The sequence below is a fragment of the Panthera onca genome, chromosome C1 (genome assembly GCF_046562875.1).
Source record: "Panthera onca isolate mPanOnc1 chromosome C1, mPanOnc1 haplotype 2, whole genome shotgun sequence".
In the NCBI taxonomy this organism is placed as follows: Eukaryota; Metazoa; Chordata; class Mammalia; order Carnivora; family Felidae; genus Panthera; species Panthera onca.
The window spans coordinates 199,539,320-199,559,633 of NC_138346.1; the positions used below are offsets into that span (position 1 = coordinate 199,539,320).

The 20,314-nt window shown below is 49.5% G+C and overlaps 1 protein-coding gene across 5 annotated transcripts in view; it reads left to right on the forward strand.

Moving 5' to 3' along the window:
- The window catches only part of MECR (mitochondrial trans-2-enoyl-CoA reductase), a 38,002-nt gene that overhangs the window by 11,282 nt on the left and 6,406 nt on the right, over window positions 1-20,314 (forward strand). For 3 of the 5 annotated variants that reach the window (XM_078452149.2, XM_060623433.3, XM_060623435.3), the window contains exons 2-9: window positions 2,296-2,393; window positions 2,852-2,983; window positions 10,319-10,462; window positions 13,086-13,188; window positions 14,262-14,364; window positions 15,725-15,798; window positions 18,621-18,681; window positions 18,841-18,913. In XM_078452149.2, the coding sequence (XP_078308275.2) occupies window positions 2,296-2,393; window positions 2,852-2,983; window positions 10,319-10,462; window positions 13,086-13,188; window positions 14,262-14,364; window positions 15,725-15,798; window positions 18,621-18,681; window positions 18,841-18,913 (788 nt within the window). The other 2 variants (XM_078452148.2, XM_060623434.3) reach the window with 2 other exon arrangements.

Consider the following 20,314-nt stretch of genomic DNA (forward strand, 5'->3'; position numbering starts at 1 on the left):
CCTAGTGTCTCTCTCACTGATAAGCACTCAAACAGTACTTATTATGATGATGATTATTATAAGGACTCCCCCCTCCTCCAGCTGTGTATAAATACACACATTCCTTAATAAGCACCTAAACAAAAAGAGCCCTTTCTTTTTTCTCCCTGCCTTGGTCCTAACTCCTTCCTAGTTAACTATTTTCTATAGAGTGTCGCTAATCCAGTTTTTTGCAGCTGTTTCTTAGTCATGGTAAGGCATGGTCTGTCTTACTTTGGTCATGGTCCGGGACAGGGATTCCCAGATTGAGCCCCTTAGGTCGCTAGGCGTCCTTGTAGGCAGTCAGGGGCGTTCCCAGGCTATTTTCAGGATTCTAATAATAGAGCACAGTAATTTGGAGTGCCAACTTGGGAAGTAGGGGAGCCCTGCCACTGACCGGTTATCTCCCCCTGTGTAAGTTTCATAATCTCCAGGAGCCTGCATTTCCTACTTGACCGAATGGGACTATTCATACTTTCCTCACAAGGGAATTGTATCTTAGATCAGATCATGTATTTAAATCCCTTAACACAGGACCTGATATATTACAAATACCACATACACACCTGCCACCATTATTGCTACTATTAATACGAGGCATTTCTTGAAAATCACACTTTTACCTCCAATGGAGCCTCAGGTATAATTAAAAGGTCAGATTTCTGCCAGAAGTGGGTAGGGGTATATCAGCCTAGTTCAGTAACACTGTTGCCTAATGCTAAGAACCTCTGTGTGGCAGTTATATGTGCCTTCGGTAACTAAAAATGAGAATTATTACAAGTACATTGGGTAGAGGATAGGGTGCCTGGGTGGCTCAGTCGATGAAGCGTCTGGCTTGAGTTTGGCTCAGGTCATGATCTCAGGTCTCATATGATCTCAGGCTCATGATCGAGCCCCATCAGGCTCCACACGCTGACAGCACGAATCTGCTTGGGATTCTCTCCCTCTCTCTCAAAATAAATAAACCACCAAAAAAGTACATCTGGGTAAAGGAAAACATTGCGAACATGAAGTCTTGGTGTGGAGAAATAAAGGAGTCTTTGGTAATTAAAAAGTCACCAAGACACACTGGTCTTGTACACTGATCAGTGCTTTCTGGGTGGAAGGTCTCCTATTTTTTTTTCTTTTTTTAACTTGCAAGAGCATCCACAGGGGAGGGGCGGGGGCGGGGGGGGGGGGGGGGGAGGTGGGGAGAGAATCTTAAGCAGGCTCCTCGCTCAGCCCCAGAAGGTCTCCTTTTATAAAAAATAAAAATAAGGGGCACCTGGGTGGCTCAGCCGGTTGAGCGTCTAACTTCGGTCATGATCTCACCGTTTGTGAGTTTGAGCCCCGCATCGGGCAATGAGCCTAGAGCCTGCAGCCTGCTTCAGATTCTGTGTCTCCCTCTCTCTCCTCCCCTCCCCTGCTCACGCTGTCTCTCTCAAAAATAAATAAACATTTTAAAAAAACATTTAAAATAAATAAAAATAATACATGGACATTGCCACCAGCCCTTTAGCAGGTTTAACCCATTAACCAAAGCTCTAATGCATAAAGACATTAGTCCCATGGTGCCTAGGGCCCACTGTGAACAGAGTGTTACCACCTAGAAATCCCACCTGTAATGGGAGAGGCTCTTGGCAGTGCTATGGCTCAGCTCTCCTTTCAGCATCCTTTCTGACCAGGATTCGGGCCCAAACGGGACATCACTCCAGGGGGTGGATCACAGTCACCCAGGGAGTTCTTCCTGAACTACAAAGGGCATCTCTGTTTCACCTGCTCTGCAACTAACAGAAATGTGTGAAAGAAAGAAAGAAAAGAAAAGAAAGAAAGCTACCAGAGAACAAATAAGCTAGCCCACCGTGTCTCAGTTATGGCTGTCTATAAGACCCACTTGGGGCATCCCTTATCTTGAGATTCTGGTTCAGTAGGTCAGAGCTGGGGCCTGAGAATCTACATTATGCCTAAGCACACCAGGTGATTCTGGTAAGCAAGTTTTGGAAAACACAAGGCTAATCCAGGCCAGCAGAAGGTTTCACTGCTTTCTGTCCCAGAACGGGCAGTGGGATTGAGAGGGCGCTAGAGATTTTCCATTTGCAGTTAGTGAGAGAGTTAACCTGTAGCCTGTGCTAATTCCTTACAGCACCTTTCTCTCTTCTAACAACCTTAATTCCCGGCCACACAATGGCAGCTCAAAAATCTGGCCACCCTGACCTACTTTGGGGAGATGATTTGAGCAAAAGACGCCCTGTCTATCCTGGGTGACATTAACATCTCTCTCTTTGGCTTTGTGTTTAGACTGAAGGACCTGGAGCTAGCTGCTGGGGGCGGATCAGACGTCCATGTGAGGATGCTGGCGGCCCCTATCAATCCATCTGACATAAATATGATCCAAGGTAACCTTGGTTTCTGTGGCTTATGTTAATTGGCTTTTTTGCTTAGCCCGCCACCTCCTCGATTCCATTCTTCCTCAGGTGCGGGTGTGAAATTCCTGTGATTAGCAGCAGCTGTTCTCCAGATGAGCCATCTGCAGACTGCAAGCCCTCTCTGGCCTCCCCTCTCTGGAATGTGAGGCTTTTTTGAGAGTTAGGAAGATTGCAGTGGGGAGTAAACCAACCACTGTGAGGTGCCTGCGATATGCTGGGCTCATTTCATACATTAGCTAATCCCCATAATAACCACGAATGCTGAAAAGTATTCTCCCCTTTACAGATGAAAAGGCTGAGGCTCAGAGAGCCTGGTTACACAGCAGGCCAAAGGCAGACACCAGATCAGGCTCAGATCCAACTCTATAAAGTTCATGCTCTTTCACTGCCCGAGCTTCACCAGGTGACCCTCTGCTCTTCTCCCTTAGGAAATTATGGCCTCCTTCCCAAGCTGCCTGCTGTTGGAGGGAATGAAGGTGTCGGACAGGTGGTAGCAGTGGGCAGCAGTGTGACTGGGGTGAAGCCAGGAGACTGGGTGATTCCAGCAAATGCCGGTTTGGGTAAGTTTCTCCAGGTGTCTGCAGCCTTTCGTTGTTGCGGATTGTATTTCACCCACACTGGAAATGTTTGCACATTGGCTCAGTGTAACTGAGCAATGCGGGATTTATTATTGAGTCCATGTACCCACTGCCAGTAGGGATGGGAGCTGGACAAGGAGAGCAGAAAGTCTGTTTCATCTGCTCTGGGGGTGACGACCTGTTCTCTCATCTCCCTGGGCCCGTATCGATCAGAGCTGTGATTCTCTGAATCCCTGCATCCCTAAATCCCTGCTAGATGGTACAATGGGAAATCCAAATAAGACAGCTCCTGCCCTGCAGGAGGTTAAATTTTAATTGAAGAAATCTCCAAACTAGTAACTTCAATAAAGGGTGTGTTACATGTTACAAGTTTACAGGAAGCCGAGGACACTTCTGGCTCCTCTGTGTGCCCACGAATGTGTGTATGTGTGAAAGAGAGAGAGAGAGAGAGAGTCTTAAGGAAGGATCAGGGCTTCACAGAGGAGGCTTCTCTGGAATGGACCTTTGACGGGTGAATTATATGAGGTGGAAATGAGCCAGAAATCATTGCATTTGGAGGGAGCAAAATGAGCAGACCCAAAGGTCGGTTTGGAAAATAGTGAGACATTCAATGTAGCCTTGGCAGTGGATTTGCGCACAGAAGTCTGCTTAAGTGATAAAGAAGGTCACACAGGTAATGGGGCCACATGGGAGAAGCCCTGCAAAAGCCAAGCTAAGAAGTTGGGGTTTTCTTTGATATATGGTGAGTCGTTGGTGAGTTTTGTTCTTTAACACTTCACACTTTTTGAGGCACAGACATTATATACAGGATCGTGACAGCAATCACGAGAGGGAAGCAGGGAAGACACTAACCACCCCATTGGACATATAAGGAACTGAAGCTAAGGGGGCACCTGGGTGGCTCAGCCAGTTAAGCAGCTGACTTCGGCTCAGGTCATCATCTCATGGTCCGTGAGTTCGAGCCCTGCGTCGGGCGCTGTGCTGACAGCTCGGAGCCTGGAGCCTGCTTCGGATTCTGTGTCTCCCTCTCTCTGCCCCTCCCCCACTCTCACACGCACGCGCTCTTTCTCTCTCTCAAAAATAAATAAACATTAAAAAAAGAAGAAGAACTGAAACTTGGGAAGAAGCCCTTGTCCAAAGAGCAAACTGAAAGAGAACCCACCAAACTCTTATTCCCACTCTGTTTCTGCTAAACTACAGTGTTAGGACCCTTTGGGTTATAACTTACAGTCAACGCAAACTTGCTCTGCAAAAAAAGAAGTTAATTGATTTTTGGAACTGGGATGGGCAAGAGATGGAAAGCTGGATCCGGGAACCCCAGTGATATCAGAGCTCATTGTGTTTTCTTGCTAGTTCTCAGATAGGATCTGCCCACCTAGTGATACAGTAGCATTAACAAATATTTGTTGTCTACTCCCTTTTGCACCAGGCCCTGTTCTAAGCACTTTACATGTATGAACTCAGTTATTCCCACAACAGGAGGTAGATATGAGATAAATATTAAATATTAAGCAACTTGCCCAAGATCACCTAGCCAGTAAGTGGTGCAGCTGAGATTCAAACCGACCTTTCATAGATGGCCACCGGCATCTTGAGGTTTGCATCAAACGGGGAACAAGTGAACATGGCCTCCACAATCTGGCCAGTGCAACCACATCCCTCCACCAGCAGGGCTCTGACTGACACTGCCTGGGTCTTTGCCCATCCATGAACCCCTTCATACTCAGTATTTTTACACCATCTAAACTGCAAGTTTTTTCACAGCATAACTGACTGGCCATAGGCAATTTTGCTGTAAAAGACAAAATTGTGAAAAATAAAAGAGGGACACTCACTAAAAAGGACATCATCAAACACAAAATGAGTAATGAAAAGACTACTGCAAAATCCAAACTATTTCAGTACATTCAAAATGTGTAGTGTAGATTCATGGCAGTACACACAAATAACTGATTTTATTCTGTGGATCCACAAAATGTTACCTAAGCACTTGTCCTCAAAGTCTTTTGTTCCTAGTATCACACAGTTTTTTGGTGCTTGTTGACTCGTCTCCTCAATCAGTATGGCACTTTTGTTGTTGCTGTTGTTGCTAAAATGTCTTCCTTGATCAGGTTCCAAATAGTAGGATGCACATTTGTAACTGGGCTTTGTATCGGGTTGTGAAAGCCTTTCACATTGTTGTCTGGCTTTGGCATATTGTCACATTTCCACTGATAGACGTTCCAAAGTTCTCTGGGAAATGTGGGTTCAAAACTCTATGCTACTTTTTAGACTGTTACAAGGGCTAAAGTTGATATAATATGAAATAGGAGGACTGTGTCAATGGAGAAATGAAACCAAACTGTCAACCAGCAGATGAAACCAACAAACTGTCAACCAGTTTTTGTTTTGTTTTGTTTTACAGCAACATTGCCTTACGTAATTAGTTATATGGCAAAAATACTTGTGGTAAAGATACTTATGGCCTAGAACCACGCCAGGAGTATGGGGTCGGGTCATTCCAGTTGCCTCAATGGAGCGTCTTGCCCACCTCTGTGGTTTAAAGGGTAGGGCCTTGTGGTTGACAGCCTCAGAGGTTAGGAGGGAGCAGTTCTAGAAAGAAAAAGGTACCAGGCAGGAAAAAGCAGTAACAGAAGTCTATTAGAAGCTCTTTTCTTTGAGATCAGATTTGCTGCCAAGAATGGCCCCACTCTCTCCTGCAGCCCCACCTGGCCGTGAAAGAGCCGAGCCATCTGAGCAAACTGAGAGCTGCAGGATTCACTGTCGATGCGGACGGACTGGTGCTTTGAGGCCGCCCCCGTCAGACACAGTCTCTGCCCTCAAAGTGTTCTTGGCTGGGGGTGGGGAACTCGAGAATGGAAAAACAACACGTAATACGCTGACAGTCTAGTTAGCGCTATAATGAGAGGATGGACACGAAGGCGAGAGCCCCCCATCTCGGGGAGCATTCGGAGCGACTTCCCAAAGAAGTGGTGCTTGAACTCCGTCTGGAAGACTGAGTGGAAGCGTAGCCAGTGGGCTAGGTCAGGAAGCGCTGACAAGCAGTGCAGCACGTACAAAGGTACGGCGGCAGGAGAAGGCTCGGCACTGTCGGAGCTGCTGTAGCCTGGTGCGGCTGTGTCCCTGCGGGGACGTAGGAGAAGCGAGATGAGGCTATAGAGGTAGGCGCGTACCAGGCGGTACCTGGTCATGGAGGCCTGACATCTATGGTCAGAGAGAGCCCAAAGAAGAGTTAAGAATGAGTGGGGGCGCCTGGGTGGCTCAGTCTTGGTTAAGCATCGGACTCTTGACTTTGGCTCAGGTCATGATCTCCAGTTTGTGAGTTTGAGCCCGCATCGGGCTCTGCACTGGCAGCTCCTCTCTCTGCCCCCCTCGCTTTCTCTCTCTCAAGCTAAGTACACTTAAAAAAGAAGAAGAAGAAGAAGAAGAAGAAGAAGAAGAAGAAGAAGAAGAGGACCAGACTTGGGCAGCACAGAGCATGCTCTGGAGAGGCAGAGGGAGAGGCAGGAAGCCAGTAAGGAGGTGGCTAAACAGATGGGGCTTCAGTTGATAAGGGTCTGAACAAGGCAGTGCCATGGGGCTGGGAAGACAGGTTGGAGTTAGGAGCTAGAGGAACAGAACTCGGTCACTAGATTTGGAGAGAAGAAGGGACGTCTGCCAGGGGGGTAGGGGATAGCGCCTGTAGAGGTGGGTGTCAGCCAGAACGGGGATTTCTCCCCAGAGAAAAGGGGAATCTTTCCCACCAGGTGCCAGTCAAAGAGCAAGAGGATTTTATAATGACCGGGACTCTAACTCCGTTTATTTAGTAAACATTTTGTGAGCCTCTGCAGTGTGCTGGGCTCTGATATAGCAGTGAACAGATGTGGCCTTTCTTCTAGTGAAGACTGCAGTTTGGTAAGAGTGGCAGTCATTAGGGGCGCCTGGGTGGCTCAGTCGGTTGAGCGTCCGACTTCAGCTCAGGTCATGATCTCGCGGTCCGTGAGTTCGAGCCCCGCGTCGGGCTCTGTGCTGACTGCTCAGAGCCTGGAGCCTGTTTCAGATTCTGTGTCTCCCTCTCTCTCTGCCCCTCCCCCGTTCATGCTCTGTCTCTCTCTGTCTCAAAAATAAATAAACGTTAAAAAAATTTAAAAAAAAAAAAAAAAAAAGAGTGGCAGTCATTAAATAAGTCCTCAACTGGCCAGACCTTGGTCATCCTTCATGTTACTGAGTTGTGCCCATAGCCAGCTTTTTCCCACATGTCGCCAGTCCCCAGGGAGACTGGGCCAGAGAACGTGCAGACTGACTTTCTCATCGGAAACCCTCAAAACCCTCGCGAGGCAGCACAGGGCAGCAGCGAGAGCACCTATTGGGAATCTTCTTTCACCCTCTTGGGTGACCTTGTTTAAGTCACAGCTACTTTGAGCCTCAGTTTCCGCATCTCTAAAGTGGAGCTAACCATTGTTGCTGGCATATCTCAACTAATTCATGCAGCTCAGCTGAGGGATACGTACAACCATCTTTGCGAATTAAATTTCTATACACATTAGATCAGGGTCAGCAAACTTTTTTTTAAAGGACCAATTCATGGGGTGTCTGGGTGGCTCAGTCGGTTAAGCATCTGACTATAGCTCAGCTCATGATCTCATGGTTTGTGGGTTTGAGCCCCACATCAGGCTCTGTGCTGACAGCTCAGAGCTTGGAGCCTGCCTCGGATGCTGTGTCTCCCCCTCTCTCTGCCCTTCTGTCACTTGTGCGTGCACTCTCTCTCTCTTTCTCTCTCTCTGGCCTTCTTTCTCTCTCTCAAAAATAAATAAATAGACTTAAGAAATTGTAAAGGACCAATTTGTAAATATTTTAGGCTTTGCAGGCCAACTGCCTACACTCAACTCTGCCATCGTAAACCATCATGGACAATACATGAAAAGTGATCATGACTATGTTCCAATAAAACTTGGCTTACAGAATCAGGTAGTGAGCCAGGTTTGGCCCACGGCCGCAGTTTGCCGACCCCCGTGTTAGATAGTGGAGATGGTTAAGGGTCAGTTGCACAGGAGCAAGGAACAGGAATCCTGAGAACTAGAGCATGGGACTTAGGACCAGAAAAGGAAACCAAGAGACATTACACACCTACTATGTACTAGGCACGGTGATAGTCTGTACAAATGTCATTATATTTAATCTTCACATAATGACATTAGTGTCAAAGAAGGTAAAATGAGAATTCTAAATCACACAAATCAGGAATGGCAAAGCTGGGAGTTTTAAGCAGGTCCCCCACTCCAGGGTTTAAGGATTTTTACTTTAAAACCCTGAAAGCCCTCAGGGCTGACCATGGGCGCTGCCCCCATCCCACCCAGGTTCTCTTTAGAAGAGGATTAGGGACTGCCAGGCCCCAGAAATTTGTGTCAAGCTCTGAATTTCCATTGTTGTGCCTTTAAGTGAAATTAGAAAACACCCCTAATTTCATGCATAGAAAACCCTACACTAGGTGATTGGCCGGAGTAGACACGGCACATGTTGGCCAAGAGAAGTAGGGGCCATGATGACGAAGGTGACCATGAAGATTTGAAAACCAGGCTGGGTGAAGCCCAGAAAAATGCCAGGATACCGCCTAGATTCCAAAGGAACCCATCAGTTTTTCAGTGTCTTATTTTCTCAGCCACAGATCTACCAGTGCAGCTCTTAATAGAATGTGTTCCTGCCTCTTGTCTATACTACCTGGTCCCTAAAGCCCACATTGTCTCTCTCCACTTACAGCACAAGTAGTAGTCACCTAGGCTGTCCCCTCCACCCCACCCCTGACCGTGTGGAGCCAGGGTACCATTAGAATCCCAGCAACTGGGCAGGGGCACACGCTCCAGAGCGGCCCCTAAGGTACCACAGCCACCAGATTCCAAGCCAGTAACAGTTTCTCTAAGGCGACCTAGCGAGTACACGGTCCAAGAGCCAAGGCTTGAATCGCGTCTGTTTGTCTCCAAGTCTGTTCTCCTCACCTCTGCTTTACACAGGATCCTGCCCACATGGGTGAGCACCTGCCAGATGCAGGCTGTGACCCATCAGTGAAATTGATCCAATGGGTTGCAAACGGCACTTTTCTCCCCTAAAATCAGTCACAGTAGAATAGAAAATAACAGGATATCATACATAGTAGGGTAAATATTGTCCCATGAGCCTTTGATGTCTGTTACATGTAGGGGTACATATTTATATATGTGAATGTACTGAGGGACAGCATAGCTCACGGTTACTGTGGGTCAGGATCATGAGAGTCTGGGGGACGTTCCTGTGGTCCAAGCCACTTCAGCCATGGCCCGAGCCTGCCTTCCCATCACTCTCTGCCCTGCAGCGTGTATCCTCCTGGGTCCATCTTCTGTCTGTCCTTCCTCAGAGCCTCTCCATATGCTTTTTCCTCTCCCTAGACCATTCTTGGTGCACTCCGTGAGTGACATTCTTGGCATCAGTACCCTTTAACTCTTAGCCTGCACCTCCTCAGAGAAGCTGTCCCTGACCCCCATCTCAAGGAATTCTCCCCACTGCAATTGTCTGTTTCTCGCCTGATTTCCCCTGGAATGAAACTCCGTGAAAGGACAGAACGCGTCTACACTGTCCGAGCACGTGGCCCCCAGTAGGTGCACACTAAGTATCTGTAGGTGGGGCGCCCAGATTAGTCGGGTGACTTTGGGCAAGTCACTTTCTTGGCTTCCTACCCTGTTAAATGAGGAGGTTAAACTCGATGCTCTAAGGGCCTTCTCAACACTGACATTTTACAATTCTTTTGTCTGCAGCTAGAACATGGCCTGGAGGTTAATGGTCACTTCTCTCCAGTTTACAGGAGTTCGTCATTTCCCTTGTGTCATTTGATTTGTGCAGCAGCTCTTGGAGGAGGCCAGTATCATTTACATATGAGGGTAACCAAAACTCAGTAATTTGCGCGAACCAGCAGACCAGCAAAACCAGGTCCCAAAGCTACGCCTGTGACTTCTACTTTCGTGCTTTTTTCTGTAATACCGCCCAAGTCAACGTGCCATACGTAAGGAGAATGAGGACCAAATAGGGAAAGGGAGGCTTTCGCAGCATCTCTTGCCCTGGTTGTGATGTTACTCACAATCCAGTAGTTTCAGATCCTTAGCTACATCTGATGGAACTAATGTGCTAATAACAAAATCGCTATCATGAGTACTCAGAGATTCAAAAGGATTTCAAGATCTTCTTTCTTCTCTGAGTCTTACTTGAATTGAAGGCTGATGTCTTAGGTGCCCATTTACTGAGGAGGGTGTCTTGGGGCCAGTTGTGGAGAGAGAGCCTTTCTCACGACCCCGGCCCCATCCCCTGACTCAGGAACCTGGCGGACTGAGGCTGTGTTCAGCGAGGAAGCACTGATCGGAGTTCCAAGTGACATCCCTCTTCAGAGCGCCGCCACCCTGAGTGTCAATCCCTGCACGGCCTACAGGATGTTGATGGACTTTGAGCAGCTGCAGCCAGGTAGGAACCGCCAGGCGCGGGGAGCAGGCTGGGATCTCCTGACTGGGTGTGACCCAAATCCTGACCCCGAGGCCCTGGCAGCTCACCAGTAAAGGGGCCGAGAGGAAGACGGGCCCCTAACCTGGGCAAGTGTGTGGTTGCTGCTTTTGTTTTGTTAGCTTAGTTCCTAGAAAGTGTGCTGGAACCTCATGAGGAGAACACTCTGGAAAACCGCTGAGGGATCACATTCCCTAGAGCTTGGGATGGAATTCTGCCATTCAGCAGAAACGTATGGCGCTGTGCTAAGGTCTGTGACACAACAAAGCCAGACAAGATAGACAGTGCCTGTGTTCTCAGTAAAATGCTGAACTGAGTAATTCCACTCAGCATTTCTATGGCACTTTCCAGGTCACATAAGTGCCTTTCCATGCGTTACCCCAGTGACTGCATTAAATCTTCAAAGCAGTGTGGTGAGGTTGGTATCACTGGTTGAGAGTTCAGGCCCCAGGCAGACAACCTCAGTCTGAATACCAGAATCACCTTTCGCTATGAACTGACCTCTCAGATCATCAGATTTTTCACCTATAAAACGGACAATAAGCAGTTTTGATGGTTAGCTGGAACACTGCGGTGTAACACTCAGCGCGGGGCCTGGCACACAGCGCAGTAATTAAGCGCTGCTTTTATTATTCTTCCTTTTCATAAAGGAGGAGACTGAGGCCCAGAGAAGTAAACTCCTTGGGCGAGATCACTCAGCAAGGAGATGACAAAGCCGGACGTTCTATTTGGGGTTCCCTGAAAGCAGAGCCTGAGGCAAGGACTGAGTGAGGGTGGACAGTTTGCTGGGGAGGTGATCCCAGGAAGCAGGAGTGAAGGATTGGGAGAGGGAGCCAGGGAAAGGAGGAAAAGCCAGTGAAGGCTGATTACTGCTGCAGGCGAGCAGGGCTCAGTCTTGCTGGGAGGAGGCCTCCAAAGATCCTCATAGAACCCACCTCAGCATTGGCCTCCCATTGTTGGAAGGTCACCCTTCACACTATGCATGTCCACGGACTATAGAAGTCACCTAGTCTAGCTCTGCCACGCCAGTGAGGAAACTGAGGCAGAGATGTTGGAACGCAATAAGCTTAGATTGCCACTGATGCTTGTAGCTGGCTGAAAACCAGTCCCAGCTTCCTGCAAAGAGAAAGGCAGGTTCTCCCAGCTGTGCCAGGGCGATCCCAGGAGCCTTTGGTGGAGAAAACCAGTCCTGGTTAAGGAGACGTTTTGGTCACCTGCGTCGCATCCCCTCCGGCCACCTCTAATTTGGGCACAATTGTGGTGGACATCAGGGTATTCTGACACCACCCCACCTCAGTTGCCCGTGGCATCTCTCCACCTGCCTGCCTGAGGGCAGGTGTGGTCTGGGCTAGATCAGTGTTAAACTAAATTGTCATACTGACCATAGTAAGAATTACATTTTACACTGTAATCCAGTACATAGATATATGTATGAGTATATATATAACGGAAACCAAAGTTTTATGGAGTGGTATTTACCCTTACTATGTGTGATGCAGTGTGTTCTTCTTAATTCTCTGTTCCTCAATCTTAACTGAAAAAAAAAAATGTTGCTTACAACCCACTAGCTTGATTTCATAACCCACTGATGACAGTCTGTGAGCTGACTCCTGCCTACAGAGAATGGGCATTCTTCTTCCAGGAAATCCCCTGTCTGTAGCACCAGATCCCTGCATTTTAGATCATATTTCAGGGTGACAGAGCACCTTCCTGGACACAGTGGCATTCGACTAATCCGGAGCATCCTGATTGGCACTCCCAGGATTCCTGTTTTATGCGGAGGAAACGGAGGTCATGACCTCTCTCATGTCATTCAGTTACAGTCAGTGGGGAAGCCGGGACTCACACCAGATCGATCTGATTTCAGAGCCCACGTTTTCCCCAGCATGCCACGCTGCCTCCCCCATTGGCTAGTTCCAAAGCCTGGGCTTTGACCACAGACTATCTGTAGGATGCTGTTTCTGGAGCTCTGGGTTTCTCCAGCATTGATCCCATTTCAAGGCAGTGTGCCCTTACTGAGCAGCACAAAGGGGGAATAAGGCATGGCCATGTCCTCAGGAAGCTGCAGGCTCTTGCTAGAAATGGGCATGTCCACAACCAAGTATAAGACGGGGCACGCCATGTGCAGAGAGAGCCAGAGGAGCACACAGAAGGAAGATGGGAAGGGGGCCGCGCTTGAGCTGTGCTTCAAGGACTATATGGGATTTCAAAACGAAGGAAGAGAGAAGGAGGGAAACATTGCAAACCATGGAAATAATCTAAGAGATTTGAGGGCATAAAAATCGAGAGGATGATGAACAATATAAAATCGTTTACACAGTGGGATCTAAATTACATATAGTATGGACTCTTAATTGCCAAGCCCTGGGAGGCACCATGGGTGTCATGGAATTTGGAGGTGGAGGGTGGGGGGGTCACTGGGAAAAGAGTAAGCAACACTCCAAGATCTGAGAAGACTCAGCAGCCAGGTCCTGGGTCATTCCTGAGCACTCCTATCTCTTGCCCTACAATAGTATCCCAGACAGGAAGCGCTTGACCTGTTTACAGGTCTTCGGGACTTGACTTGGGTCTCTTCCTGGCTCTACAGGAGACAGTGTCATCCAGAATGCGTCCAACAGTGGAGTGGGGCAAGCAGTCATTCAGATCGCCGCAGCCCTGGGCCTGAGGACCGTCAATGTGGTCCGAGACAGGTGCGTGGGGGGGGGGGGCCTGATCCCAGTGCGCGACACTTAGGCCTTTCCACCCAGCATCCCTGCAAGCGCCCCTGTCTCCACCAGATGGCGCCCGTGCATAAGCAGCCCACAGACAGATCCTTCAGCCGCCGGAAAGGAGGCCCACTTGGCCTCTGGCTATAGGATGAGTGAATATCCCAAATGTAAAAGGAGAGCAGGAAGGAGCTGAAGCCGGCCCTTGCTGAGCAGCTGAGAGTTTTTGTGTCTGTGATAACCTCGTGATTTCAAGGCCACGCTTCATATTTGGGAATCTGTTAAGCTGTGTTTGTTATTCCTTCTGTAACCTGTCTAACCCGGGGCCCTTTCTCCCCTGGCATCTGTGTGGCCCTTGAGCTGTACTAAATATGGATGTGAAGGAGATGGGGCAGGCTTGTCATCTGTGTTACAGTGAGGAAACAAGGTTCAGAGAAAGGAAGCCATTTGCTCAGGAAGACACAGCAAGTCAGTAATAGACTTAGTTCCCTGCCTTGTTCTCTTCCCATCGTGCCATCCAGTTTCCTTAAGCCTCACTGTCAATAAACGTGGCTCTATCTGTGGTGGAAGTCCAGTCTTTGGGGGAGAATTGACACTCGCTTCCCTTCCCTAGTCCCTCAGTTGTGTTAACAAAAATCAGTCTGTTTGCCCTGGCCAAAGAGGCCCAGAGCCACCCCTGCGCTGGAGTATGTTTGCACAACACCCTGAAGAGCCCCTTGAAAAGAGGAGGAGAAAGGAAATGAAGTTTGTCATTTCAGTAGACAAAATCAGGAAGTGAAGTGACTTCTCCCTGGGCCAGATGGTTTCTAGCACCTTTGAGCTGGCAAGGACTGTGGAAATCATCCTGTGTTGCCAGTGAGGAAACCGAGGCCAAGAGGTGTTGGAGTGTGATGAAATCCGGTAGCCAGCCCCTGCGTAGGGCCTGGCTTACCCTCAATCCCAGCTTCCCACAAAGAGAAACTCATGTTCTCACAGCCATGGCAGAGGAGTCCTAGGAGCCTCTGGGAGAGAAAGGCAGCAGGAGTGACTAAGGGCTGTGGATTGTGCTTGGTTTCTAGGCCTGACATCCAGAAGCTGACTGACAGACTGAAGAGTCTAGGGGCCGAGCATGTTCTCACAGAAGAGGAGCTAAGGAAGCATGAAATGAAAAATTTCTTTAAGGTATGTAGGCTGAGGGGCATTGTGCCTTCATTCCATGCTCATCTCCCTGGAAAAAGGTGACCTGATAGAAAAGCTGGGACTGGCCCCGTCACTTCTCTCCAAATCCTCCCTTCATCTCTCTGTGGAAGGACAAAACCCATTCCCTCAGCCAGGGGACGGCATGCTTCAAGTGCCCAGATGCTGTGAGGGAGGCGGAAGAGACAGACGAAGTCCAAGAAACCCTGGATTACTTGTACTTGTGAATATTTTTAGCAGGCCACATCAGCCCATACAGTTAGTATGAGTCTCAGAGCTGGGAGAGGACCTGAGGAAACTGAGCCACAGAGAAGGAAGAGAAAGGACAGAAGTACCGTCTCTGAAGCCCTTTCTTTGTATTGTATCTGATAATCCCCACAAAAGCTCAACAAAGCAGGTGCTCTCTCTTTTCTAGATGAGAAAACCAAGTCTCCAAAGAGATAAAGGATTTCACCAAAGCCACACAGTTATAAGTGGAGTCAGGGCTGGCCCCAGGTCTCTCTAAACTCACAGCCTCTTAACCTTCTAGAACCTCCACCCCCAGCATACCTAACAGGTGACCAAACTTCAGCCTCTTTCTCCTGAACCCAGGAGTGACCAAACACACACACCCCCCCTCGAGAACACCTGCCTCTTAAGAACATTTCCGGAGCAGCAGATCAGCACCTCTAACTCAAACTGAGCTGTGAGCACAGAGAAAAAGTACACTTGGGGGACCTAGAGTCCTTCGAAAAGGAATGTACATGCCCTCTGTCTGTCCTTTCCTAGAGAGGAGTTTTGAACAAAATTCCAAAACGTAACAGGATTAAGCTGATAAAGCAAAGGTCCTTGCAGAGCAGAGTGTGAAGGCAACACTATCCCATTTTCCTTCACTGCCCCCCACCCTCTGACACAGCACCTGTGGAAAGGAAGTGCTGTTTGTGGCAAGCTTTAGACCCCACGAGTAAGGGGGCACCTGGCAGGCTCTGTCTGTAGAGCATGCAACTCTCAGTCTCAGGGTCGTGAGCTCAAGCCCCACACTAGGCATGGATTCTACTTAAAAAAAAGAAAGAAAGAGGGGCGCCTGGGTGGCTCAGTCAGTTGAGTGACCGACTTCGGCTCAGGTCATGATCTCGCGGTTTGTGAGTTCGAGCCCCGCGTTGGGCTCTGTGCTGACAGCTCGGAGCCTGGAGCCTGCTTCCGATTCTGTGTCTCCCACTCTCTCTGCCCCTCCCCCACTCATGCTCTGTCTCTCTCTGTCTCAGAAATAAATAAACATAAAAATTTTTTTTTTTTTTTTTTTTGTAAGAAAGAAATCCCACACATACAGTGGTATCTCCCTCACTACAGCTTCCTTATTTTCCAGGACATGCCCCAGCCCCGACTTGCTCTCAACTGTGTTGGCGGAAAAAGCTCCACAGAGCTGCTGCGACACTTAGCGTAAGTCCCTTGGCCCTGCAAGTCTTGTTGGCCCAAGCTCTCTGGGCTTATAGCTGGGAGGACTGGCAAGTGACCCAATTCCAGTGGGCAACGCAAGCCAAGCCAGGTCAGCATAACCCTGGGTAGGAAATGGATTGCCATCATTTCCTGGTTATCCAGGCACTTCCTTTCTCAGCCTGTTCCTTTATAGGTGACCGACAGACCCAGCCGCTTTGTTTTTCCAAGGGACCCCAGAAGTAGATGGCTAAGCTTTCTGTGATAGGGGAACAGTTAAGGATTCATAACCTAGGGGCCTCTTCAAAAGTCACTTAGTCCTAGCTTGTTAGCTTTTAAATTTTTTATTAGCTTTTAAAAATAGATTCTAATTTTAGAGGTAACGTTATTGCTATTACAAAGCATTTTGAAAGCATGTAAAAGTACAAAGGATGGGGCACACCTGGCTGGCTCAGTCGGTGGAGGGTGCAGTTCTTGATCTCAAGGTTGTGAGTTTGAGCCCCATGTGGGGTGTGGAGATTACTTAAAAAATAAAATCTTCCCCCAAAAAGGACAAAGGAAAAATTAAGCAGGAAAGTTAGCTATCATCCCACCACCAAGGGGGATAAGCATTGTTGACAATATTAACACTGGGTGTCCTTCCATTCTTTTTGCCATTAATATAAAGTTCCTGGGGCGCCCGGGTGGCTCAGTCGGTTAAGTGTCTGACTTTAGCTCAGGTCACAATCTCAAGGTCTGTGAGTTCGAGCCCCGCGTCAGGCTCCGTGCTGACAGCTCAGAGCCTGGAGCCTGCTTCGGATTCTGTGTCTCCCTCTCTCTCTGCCCCTCTACCACTCGTGCTCTGCCTGTCTCTCTCTCTCTCTCTCAAAAATAAATAAACATTTAAAGTATATATATAAAGTTCCTGAGCTGAGGAACTTTCCAACTAAAGCAGGAATCCCCTCAGCAACATTGGTTGACACATTCTTGCTAGCACTCACTAGCTAAGGGACACAGAGATGGCTCAGACACTGGAGGAACTCTCTAGAACTCCTAGGCTAGATGGGGAGATGGGTCATGTGGTCAGAGAGCTGTGATAGTGATCGCTGAGTATTCGCCTGTGCACCAGACTCTGTGCAGAGTGCTTGACTTACCCCGCCCCCCTCCACAACCACCAAAGGGGGGGATGCTCTGCCCATCCCCATTGATACAAGGCCCAGCGAGGGTAATTACCTTGCCCAAAGTCTAGGAAGTGGAAGAGCCAGGCTTAACCCCAAGTTCTCGTGACTCCTGCGTCCACCCCTCCCGCCCTACTTCGGCAGCCTCAAGGGCAGCCTGTGACCCCCGCGGCACTCGCTGTAGGAGGAAGCCTTGAGCAGTAGTTACAGATGTAGGCACTGGAGTCAGAAAGTCCCAGCTCTGCTACTTACTAGCTGTGGGCCTGTGAAAAGTTAGGCAATACATAAAAGATCCAGGCCTCAGTCTCCTCGTGTGTACAGTGGGGGATAGAAACCCTTTCTGCCTCAGAAGGGTCGTCTAAAGACACTGAGGTGATGCACAAATCGCCATACAGACAGAGGTGGGCTTCATTTTCCCCGCTGTAAAATGAGAGCAATGAAAGTGCTCCCTGGGGGTCCCAGGGACGACTCACCACATCAGCGCACATGGAAATGCTCAGACCTGGCCCCAGCACCTAAAAAATGCCCAGTAAACGTCAGCTATTCAGATTAGAACAAGTTCAGAGGCTGTGGGGAGTTGGGGGGGGAGGGCTTGATCCCAGAAAGGAGGTACTTTCTGGAACAAGTGTCAGGCGAAAGGAACTTAAGACCAAACTGCCCACAAACCTCATGGACAAAGAGTTACGCGCCTCACACGGCAACAGCTTCCACTTTGTAGTTCATAAAGCACCACGTACACACCCACCATCATCGTTGACCAGCAGACTCCTAAAAGCCAGGGAGTGGGGAAGGGAACACAGGTTAAATGGAGCACAGAAGTCCGAGCTTATTAGTTTTTAAAAATCATTTGAGCCTCTCCCCTGTTGGACTGCTGGGGCGGGTATGGGTGTCAGACAGCAGGTCCTGGCAAGACCCCTCCTGCAGCGACGGCAATTGCCCACTGCCCTCCCTCTCCCCGCCCACACTGTTCCTTATCTGTATAGCCATCTCACCTCATGGATCCTCAGGTGAGTCCGGACAGACGGAGGGCAGAGGTCTGCACTGCGCCAGTGTCTGTGCACTGCCCAAAGCCACACATCTAGGAGTGGAGGGGAGCCAGGTCTTGAGCTCTTCTCAATAGAGCGTGCTTCTTTGTAACACTTCATCCAAGCCCGGCTGGGTGGTTAGATCGCTGGGCTCCCAACCCTGGCTAAACATCATGTCATCTGGCGACGTGTTTGTTGGTTGACTTTAATACAGGTTCTTGCTTCCTGATACATTAGGTCTGGGTCGAGCCTAGGAATCTGTAGTTTTTGAAACATTCCCAAGGATTCTGAGATCAAGGTTCAGAAACCAGGCTTGGAGGGGCTCCTGGGTGGCTCAGTCAGTTAAGCATCTGACTTCGGCTCAGGTCATGATCTCACAGTTCGTGAGTTCAGGCCCCGCGTCGGGCTGTGTGCTGACGGCTCACAACCTGGAACCTGCTTTGGATTCTGTGTCTCCCTCTTTCCCTGCCCCTCCCTCCCTCTCTCTCTTCCCACCCTCTCTTTCTCTTTTGTTCTCTCTCAAAAATAAATATTAAAAAAAAATTTTTTTTTTAACAAAACCAGGGTGGGAATAGAAGTGTTCCGGCAGGTTTGAGAAGAGCTCTATCTCTGTCTCTACCCACTCTATTCTCTCTGGTCTCTTCAGGCCTGGGGGAACCATGGTGACCTACGGGGGAATGGCCAAGCAGCCTGTCATAGCCTCTGTGGTAAGCTGGTGAGGGAGGCAGACCTGGACACCACAGTTGTCCAAACCCACATGGTGCCCTTGTCCTTGGGCAGCAGGGTGGGGGTGGGCGGGTCTGTACCTTAGGCATCACCCAAAGTGCTTGCCCTCAGAGCCCAGTACGTCCTTGTTGTGTCCACAGAGCCAGCTCATTTTTAAGGATCTCAAACTTCGAGGCTTTTGGTTATCCCAGTGGAAGAAGGACCACAGTCCAGGTGAGTGGATGATGGCCCCATTGCAAACGGTCACATGAGAGGGCAGTGCCTACTGCAGAAGTGACCAGCCGTTCTGAGCTCTGGAGAGGTGATTGGCTCCCCAGCACCACGACAGTTTAAAGGAAAATATTCTCTAGCCACAGCCACAGCCAGCAACTAGGTATTGGGGTAAAGTGGGCTAGTCCTGGGGGGTGGCGGCACTGAGCAAGGCAGACACTGTCCCCGTCCTGAGCAGCTGCCAGTGGGGAAAACTGCTATGGAAGACAGCCACGTAAAGGGAGTAAATTCTGGAGCCGGCCCACCTGGGTTCAAATCCTGCTCCCACCATTACTAGTGATAGGTTCTGCCTGGCCTAACCCTGGGGTCTGCACAAGTTATTTCCTTCTCAGTTTGGATATCATAGTTGCCTAGACGTCGTTAGCCCTGTGTGGTAGAGGAGGAAACTGAGGTTCAGAGTGGTTAGGTAGCTTGTCCAGTCGCCCCCACCTAGGGAGTGGTGCAGCCACGGTGTGAACTAGTCTCTTCGAGTCCAGAACCTGAGCCAGTACACGACTCTTCCTCTTCTGGAGGGCTGGCTGCCCAGAAGGTTACCCCTCGAGCTGAGACTGAAGAATCACATGGAGTCGCCCCGATGAAGGGGAGGAGAGTGGTGGCGTCAGTGGCGTATTTCAGGCCGGAAAAGTAGCCCGTGCAAAAGCCCATTGCGGAGGGTGGGAGCCTGGCCAGATAGGTTGCGACCAGATTATGACAGGCCTTGCAAACCTTAAGGAGCTCAGACTCTACCTGAAAGGCAAGTGAAGATCCACCGAAGCGCTTTCAACAGGGGGCGTGATTAGAGTTGAATGTTGCATGATTTGATGTCTATGAAAAAACATTTGTCAGCCTAAGCCAAGACCATATTGCCACTTCCCATCTTCCTGGACCATATTGGGGGCAGGCCCTAAGAAGGGATGTTCGGGACCTCTCACCTCGTAGGGTTCTAAGGGAGCCCTGGGCTCTCAGGGAAAGCTCCTTTCCCTGAGCAAAGCCCGTCTGTTCCACTCCAGCTGGCCCGCCAGGCACAGCCACCCCTCCCTGTGCCTCTTCCAGCTGCCTCTTCTAGCTGACTCAAAGTAATCCTGCCCCTCCCGCCATTCACGACTCCCAGTCACATCCCAGTCAGGTTCTGTGGGTCTGCGCCCTCGTAGCCACCACTCTGCCTGCCCGTCAGCTCCTGGGGCCGCTCCCCGTCTCCTCTGTCCTACCCCGCCGGGGACCGGTTTGCCTCCACAGCCTCCCTATCCATGGCCAAGCCTGGGCTCTCGGGCTTTCCTGGAGTTCAGCGCCAGCTCCTGCCACTGGGGGTGGCCCACGGTCTGTCTTGCCGCTGTTCCCACGTCTGACTTCCTCCAACCTCCCACA